General features: G+C 40.5%; 2 protein-coding genes across 5 annotated transcripts; both read right to left on the bottom strand.

Annotated features, from left to right (window-relative positions):
* Positions 1-217: 217 nt before the first annotated feature.
* Positions 218-2,449, bottom strand: LOC121971667 (protein NUCLEAR FUSION DEFECTIVE 4-like). Its single transcript, XM_042523036.1, has 2 exons — positions 1,827-2,449; positions 218-1,749 (listed from the first exon to the last, which is right to left on the bottom strand). The coding sequence occupies exons 1-2, from the start codon at positions 2,160-2,162 to the stop codon at positions 346-348; spliced, it is 1,740 nt and encodes a 579-aa protein (XP_042378970.1). The 5' UTR covers positions 2,163-2,449; the 3' UTR covers positions 218-345.
* Positions 2,450-3,818: 1,369 nt separating this feature from the next.
* Positions 3,819-7,711, bottom strand: LOC121971666. Of its 4 annotated transcripts, none has more exons than XM_042523033.1 (3): positions 7,425-7,711; positions 6,980-7,058; positions 3,819-6,581 (listed from the first exon to the last, which is right to left on the bottom strand). In XM_042523033.1, exon 3 carries the CDS (start codon positions 6,575-6,577, stop codon positions 4,148-4,150), a length of 2,430 nt encoding a protein of 809 aa, XP_042378967.1. In that variant the 5' UTR covers positions 6,578-6,581; positions 6,980-7,058; positions 7,425-7,711; the 3' UTR covers positions 3,819-4,147. The 4 variants fall into 4 exon arrangements, with proteins under 4 accessions (XP_042378967.1, XP_042378969.1, XP_042378966.1 ...); XM_042523035.1 differs by lacking the exon at positions 7,425-7,711 and adding an exon at positions 7,234-7,349; XM_042523032.1 differs by lacking the exon at positions 6,980-7,058.
* Positions 7,712-8,111: the final 400 nt, after the last annotated feature.

Below are 8,111 nucleotides of genomic sequence, written 5' to 3'. Positions count from 1 at the left end.
GTAAAATAAATTAAGAGAACTCTATAACCCCACTAATTTAAATGAATATTAGTTGGTGATGATAGACTAGCTAGAAATAGATGATTATTACTATGTATATCAACTAGTCGAAGTCTCCTTAATTTATTTTGCTCGCTGAAACAACATTTCAGAGGAACTTGCGAAGCATGTCAGGGGGAAAAAAAAAAACAAAGAAAAGAAGAAGAGAAGGAGAAAGGGAAGAAGAATCGCCTTTGACAGTTGTAATTTATTCATAAGAAAACAATATAGTTCACAGATGCAATCCAAAACAATAAATCTTATAGTTCACAAGAAAAATCCTTCATAGCTAGCCACCAAATTAGTTCAAACCAGAGCCCGTCCATAAAGATTGCGATACACGACGATCGTCCTGTAAACGAGCACCAAGCTCAAGACGACCGCGATCACGCAAAGCCCTGACATAATCAACGAGCTCAAGAAGAAACATACGGCTCCTCTGCATTTCAATGCTTCATCAGGGTTGTGCAGCCGCCCGCCACCAGCTTGTTTCTCTGCTTCTGAATCATAAATGGAGCTCGCAATGAGGCCGGAGAAGATCAGAGAGCCGGCAGGGTTCGCCACTGTCAGAAAATTGTACAGTGCTCCGAAGTTCTTCAATCCGAAAAGCTCAGAGGCAGCGGCTGGAACAATGGCCCAGTGAGCTCCATACCCGAGGCCGATGAGCAAGGTTCCGACGTGCATCGTGCCAGGCCAGGCCATGGCGAAGAACAAGTGCCCGATCGCCATTATCACCTGGGACACGGCCATGGCCGCCGGCCTTGGAAATGCGTAGTCCCTGACGATTATCTCCGACAAATAGCCGCCTCCTACTCTGCCGAGGAAGTTCCAGATGCTGATCATGGACACGAAGATGTGAGTGTCTTGATAGCCTAGAGATTCGCTCATCTGTCCGAGATTGTCGATCACCGTCAATCCAGATCCTGAGCCGAGCAGCAGAGAGATGAACATGAGCCAGAAATCTGCTTTGATCAGTGCCTGAGACAAGGTGAAGTCCTCTCCTCTGTGAGGGCCTCTCCTCTTCTTCACCCTGACGGCCCCCTCGGCGGCGGCCTGAAACAGCCTGGCCTGCAAATGAGCAATCCTCCTCCGCCTCTCCGACGGCGGAAGCAAGTCCACCTCCTTCGGCTTCTCGTCCTCGAGCTCGCTCAGGATGGCCTCGGCCTGCTCCCCGGCTTTGCTCGTCGTCTCCGTCTTAGGAACTGCGGGGAGCAGAAACTCTTCCGCGGGGGAAACGGCATCGATTTGGAAGGTGAGCCACAGAGGTATGGCGATCGGGAGGAGTAATAGGAAGAACAGAATTGCGGTGAGCAAGACGATGATGGTGTGGCTGAGGTCGAGGAAGTCTTCCAGGAGCATTACGCCGAGCAGGTAGGCTGCGAGAACCATGCAGATGGTGTAGACGAAGAGGAAGCTGGAGGCATCGGAGGAGTGAGCTTGGCGGTGGCCGGAGACGGGGCGGACGATGAAGACCAGGGCAATGACCACCATGGAGGGTCCGACTGCCACCATGAAGATGAGAGCGGCGTGGTCGGGGGAGTGGACCATGGCGAAGATTTGGGTCAAGATGGCGCCGCTGAGGCCGGCGAAGCCCTTGAGGATGCCCACGATCGGGCCCCTGCTTTTGGGGAAGTTTTGCACGCAGGAAACCAGAGCGGCGGTGTTGAAGTAGGTTTCGCCATTGGTGCCCACGAAGATGAGAACGCACATCTGTGGAAATGCCCCCCAAAAAATGAGATCTTTGGCGGCAAAATGAGATCTTTAAGGGATGAAGACGACGAACTGACCGCCCAGAGAGGCAACGGCGGCGCTCGGCCGGTGACGATGAGCCAGACCCAGCCGTATCCGACGAAGTTCTGGAGGGCGCCGACGAGGAGGGCGGCCCAAAGGGGGAGGACCTCGCAGAGAGTGCCGGCGAGGAAGCCGATGCTGTCGCCGAGGTCCTTGGCGACGCCGAGGCCGGCGATCTGGCGCTGGTTGTAGCCGAGGGCGCTCTTGATCACCGGAGAGAGGCTGCCGAAGAGGTATCCGATGCCGGCGACGGCCTGCACCCACATCGCCGCCACGAAGACTAGCCATCGGTTGTTCAACAACGACGCCAGGTTTCCTTGAGCCCTGCCCATTGCCTACCCAAACGCAAACCTCGAGCAAAGATTAGATTTTTTTTTTTTTTTTCCTTCTTCTTTTTCCTGCAATCGAACCAAGATTTGCAAATGCGTGTCTGCGATCAAAGGGAAAGAGTCCAGATGAAGAATTACAAAACGGAAAGAAAAATTCAACAACACATTCACTCAACGTGGCTCTCGGGAAAGGAAACACCTCCGAGGATTAAAAGCTGTAGTGCGACGAATGCATGAATGAGTTGGGAGGAAGAACAGGTTTTATGGCGATTGGAGAGGGAGACGAAGAAATAAAATTGGAAAAGGAAGAGAAAAATAATTGGAAGATCGATAGTAAAATTATTTTATGGGCAGATCAAATGCCTTCAAATCTACCTAATTGGTAGAACTGTACATTAACATGGAGATTAAATTGACCAAATTCATTTTTCAGGCCAATTTAAGTCAAATCGATTGAATTGTAAATCTGTTAGTTTTATTCTCAACTTCATATGAACATAAAAATAGTAATATATATGTGTGTGTTTTTTTTAAATAAGTAGTTAGTTATTTGAGTTTTAGTTAAAGGATAGTATAAACATATTTTATATTGGTTTGATAAACGCATAATTCATGTTCTCTGCCATTGAATACAAACAATACTGAAAGTCCACGCGCAGACAATATATAAACCTACTAATTTTAAAAATATCAATTCAGCTCCACTTAAATTTTACATTGATTATTAGGATAAATTAAAAAGATTCATAAAGATCACTATAATATCAGTTCAACCGTTAAAATTTTATATTGATTACTAAGATAAATTAAGAAATGTTCATGGAGATCCATCTAAATAGTCAATATTTTTAGATTTATGGTTCTATTAAAAAAAAATTTCTTAATACACTGTACTTAGAATTCAAACTTTATGTCTAATTAATTATTTATTTAAAGGTCTTACTGCTATATCGTAACTCTAGAACAGACCGACACTGTTAAATTAGGCCAAGAGAGATTCATCTAATTATCTCATGTTTAATATTTGATTACACGGTCGGTAATTTTAATTGTAGTGTAAGGTTGGAATAATAGAAAGATAGTTCAAATTTTATCTGGGACTAAAATTTTATAGGCCCGCTTTTGAGTGTTATTTGATAGGAGAAGTTGGTTTACCTCCAAAATTAGTTGGGTGAAGGCCGAACATCGAGATTATACCAAAAAAAAAAAAAAAAAAGAGTCATATATGCTATTTTTTGAGTGTTATTTGGCGGCAAACTAAGGAGAAAATCATCTACCTCAAAGATTAATTAGGCAATGAACAAAATCATAATTTTAACCTCCACAGGGGTCTAATGCAGTGGTAAGCCGCAGAAGAAGATTAAGAGGCTAAGATTCGAATCTCACATAAGAGGAATATTATAGAGAACGACTTTGAGCGTACATAAATTATACTATAAATCTGTTTGGTAGGCAAATCAAGAGAAGATCATCTATCTTCGAGATTAATCCCTGAAGTTGGGACACCTGCACTATTTTTTTTTTAAAGAACATAATTTGAAGCTCTTCTTAGGTATCAGTACCAGATATTTTTCCAAGCTACAATGACATTTAAAAGAAATAGAAACCGCACCCATTGTAGGAGAAGAACAATCTCTCCATAAACTTTTCACTATCCAATTTGATCGAGTTGCAATCTGTAATTACATTGCTTAGCACACACCACTTTACAGTTCCTTGCAAATGCATAGGGCCAAACAAGGCATTAAAAGAGTCTACCAAAGGCATCGAATCTCTAACCATCAAATTAACTTCTCCAATTAAGCAACTTCTCTAACATAAACTTGCTTGTAACCAAACAGATAACTCTTCCTATAACAAACTTAATAGACCTCTCTGCCTGCACACAATATTATATACAGATTTTTTGGAAATTCTTTGATAAAGATTCAACTAATTATCATCACAAAACAAATTAGCAAGCAACTTAGGATGTAGAGTCTGGTTTATTATCTTGGAAGAGATATCACAGTTTCAAAAGCACCAACCAATGCCTTCACCTTGCTCTTCCTGGTCTCCACTAACTTACTGGCAGTTTCTTCAATCACGTTGTTGAACAAGACTCGTTCATCTTTTTTGTCCTGCAGGCTTTGATGTTTCAACATAATGCCTTGAGTCTCTGCACTGGAAGCATTTGCTGGTTCACTTATCTCACTCTTTCTGAAGTTCCTCCTTTCTGTTTGAATGCCTTCAACATTCCCATCTACTGTTCTTCTCCTAAACTTCAGTCTTCTTGGACCACTGTATTCAGGTTGGACCTCGATGGTCTTGCCTCTCCTGAATTTTAATTTGTACGCTGTAGGATTTGTATCATCTGGATGGATGGCTGAATTTCTTTTCGACCTCCTCTCTATGCCTTTTGAGGATTCACAATTGTCTTTGTTCTCTTCCAATTCATGCTCAGACTCCTTTTCAGATGAATCAGAGTATGAGTACTCTGATCCCTCAACCTCTTCATAATCTGTAGCCAATTGAGATAATTGGTAATCATCAGATTTCAGTTCTGGAGGACTAATATCAACTGTCTCTAGGTTCACTTGTTTGTAGAATTTGTGTTCATGATGTTGCAGAACTGGGGAAACAAGAGCCTTGTCATCTAGTTTTAGAGATTTCTGCATTGGTAAGCCATTCTCTGCTGCGAGTAATTTCGACTGTGTAGTTTCCATATCTTTGGATGCAAAATCAATTTCCACTAGCTTCAACAAATTTTGCTCTGGGAATTTAATGTCATCATTTTCTGGTTCAGTGAATTTCAAGTCATCAGAATTCAATTCCACTGCACCACCACCGAGTGCTTTCTTCTCTGTAAGATCTATATTGAAATTGTTTACTTCAAGCAATTCCTGATTGGCATCCCAGTTACTGTACTCCAATGCCAACAATTTTTCAACTGGTAAATGTGCAGGTAAATCTGAAGAATCCAAATTGACCTTCTCATGTATCTCACCAATGACCTGAAATGTTTTCTCTTCGCTACTCTCATGCTTTACTAGAGTTTGTTTTTGTAGTTTGGATAGAACATTCTCCACTTGCAATACTCTTTGCTCAGAGGAATCTAAATCAACCTTTTCGAATGAATTATCAATAACCTGCAATGTTTTCTCCCCGTTGACCTCAGCATCATGCCCAACTTTTGAAACTTCTCTATTGTTTGTTAGAGTTGCTTCTTTAACAATCTGGTCCTTTCTTTGCCTCAAACTCAAAATGTCATCACCAACACGCTTGAGAGATGGAGAAGCTGTAGATGATCTCAGGATATGCTTTGCTGGTGTTTTTGTTGATTCTCTAGTAGCTTTATCAATTCTTTCCTTCTCCTTGCTAATCCCTGCTTCCTTAGATGCCACATACTTTTCATTAACATGAGACACTGATGAATTATGGTTCAGATCTGTAGGGTTGTCATGTGCAGCAACAAGCTTAGCCTTAGAAGATGCTGTGGGTTCTAGGAAAGTTGGGGTTTTGTTTGTGATTGCACCCAACTTTTGAACTGCATCATTTCCTTCTGCAGAAGGTGCATGCTTCTGCTCATCAATTTTACTCTTGTAAACCAATGAATTCAACTTGCTCGGAGTCTTCAATTTCATAACTTGTTTCTTAGTTTCATCTTTTAAATCAATTACTTGCACTTTAGTATCTTTACATTCTGAAGTTCCAAGGACTTCCCGATCACTTGAAAGAAAGTTTTTCTTGCATGATGACACAGACCAAAACTTAATATCAACATATTTCTCTGGAGTTCCATCATCCTTGATCTTTGTTCCAGCCTCTTTAATTTCTGATGTCTGAAGAACTTCCTGATCACTAGAAACACTACTTTTCTGGCATGATGACACAGATTGTAACTTGATATCCATATATTTATCTGAAGTTCCAAGCTTCGATCCAGCCTTCAGATTACTATCAGCCATTTTCTCAGGAAGCTCATCCTTTTGGAATGAGTATTTCTGCTTGATTGTAGCCCTCTTCTTACAATTCTCCATGTTTAGGTTGTTTGCTACAAGTGACTCATCTATCAATTTCAGCTTGCCGCCAGATTTGGAGAATGAAAGACGTTGCTTAGATACAGTTTCAGATTCATGTTTTCGTCCATACTTGCTAATATCATGGCAAGAGCCAGTAGAAGCTCTTCGATAATGAGGTGAAGGCTTTTGGGGGCTCTTAGACTCAGGTACAGAATCATGTTTCCTTCCATACTTGCAGATATCATGGCAGGAACCTGCCGAAACTCTTAGATAGTGAGGTATTGGCTTTTCACTTCTGATAGAAGCATCTGAAGAACCTTTAGTAATTGTTCCGCTAGTTGAACATCTCCTCATACTTCCTTTTGTGCCACACTTCACTGTAATTTCATGAACATCCACTTCTTCCTTTTGTGCCATTGATCTGCCCAAGAAAGTTCAAATGGGGAAAGTGAGAATCATGAAGTAAAGTTATGGTAAAAATGTGAAATTTAAATAAATATAAACGCATGAACTTTGTTGCTTTATGACCAAATCAGTAGTATAGTTTGTTGATTAATGACAATCATAAGTCATCACTTGCAATTTGATGTGCTACTGCATTGAACATTGCACAGTTTAAGAACTTCACATACACTGTTGATGCAAAAGAGTGACTCTAGAAATGGCAAAAAAAAAAACAATAAAGAAGATGACGATTCATTTTCTTGCAAAGGGAGCATGAACTTCTTTATAGAAAGAAAGGGAATAAAAGGATGGTACAATGATCAATAGAGGAAACATGTTAGTTTCAAGGCAGCTTAAAACTGATTGATAACAAACCTCTCAGTGGTTGATTTGACGGTTTACGGTTATCTACTATCAACAAGATCAATCGCAGATTCCCAGAGCAATTCAATAACTGGGATAAATAAGATAAGAACAACACATCATATTTTATAGAAATACAACTTCCTAATGTCTTAAAAGAATTGCATCGCAAAAGGGCAAATGCTAACTCAAATGATCTTAAGATGAAGAATTTAACATGAAAGATCATTCAACAAACGAAATTCGACAAAAGAGAGAGAAAGTACCCTAATCTGAGAAAATCCATCAAGATCGCATTTTCAAGTGAAGGAAACAACAGCCGAAGTGAAAATCTACCAAAACCAGATCCATCTCTCGACCCGAACAGCGTTGAATAGAAATCAAACCGATCCCAATCGCGAAAAGAGAGGCGACTTTAAGCTGACAAATTAATCATGACCCACAATAAAGGTCGTACCTCTAGGCGAAGCCGTCAGCAGAAAGCGAAGAGGGAGGAGCCCATCCTGTCTCCCGCCGAAGGAGAGGACCTATGAAGATCTGACTGCCAAGCAAAGCAAACGCATACAAGAATCGAGATTGCTTGGGTTCTTGGCAACAGAACATGAATGAAGATGGCGCCGAAACAAAATCTAAATCTTCTTCGAACGCGATCGAAGCATCGCTTTCAACGCCGCTGTCTCTTTCTGAAAGATTTTTCTGTTTCGTTGCGGCGATTGCGTTGCTAGCGGGCGAAGGGGGAGTTCATCAGTCAAAAGAGAGAATTTGGCAAAAAGGTTTATGGCAAAATTAAATGTTTTTAATTGTAAAAATTCGTTAAATATGACAATTAACCTTAAATAATATGAAGAAATATATCGGATGCTCAACAAAAGCAACACGCTGTCTCTATCATCGATCGTTTATTATTATTATTATTATTATTATTATTATTTTATTTTTATTTTTTATTTGTTTTCCCTAGAAGACAACTTTTTATATCTTTCTAGGAAAAATTAAACGGTTTTAAGAAAGCAATTAATTTTAGAATAGGAGGTTTTCATCTTTAACTTTATTAATTAACCTATCCTATTAAATAATTTAAATAGGTTAAGTTAAAATTTTATTAATTTATTTTAAAATAAGTTTAAGCAGATCGACTTGCCTA

This window comes from Zingiber officinale, chromosome 4A (assembly GCF_018446385.1).
Source record: "Zingiber officinale cultivar Zhangliang chromosome 4A, Zo_v1.1, whole genome shotgun sequence".
NCBI classification, from domain to species: Eukaryota; Viridiplantae; Streptophyta; class Magnoliopsida; order Zingiberales; family Zingiberaceae; genus Zingiber; species Zingiber officinale.
This window is presented reverse-complemented; position numbering and strand designations above follow the sequence as displayed.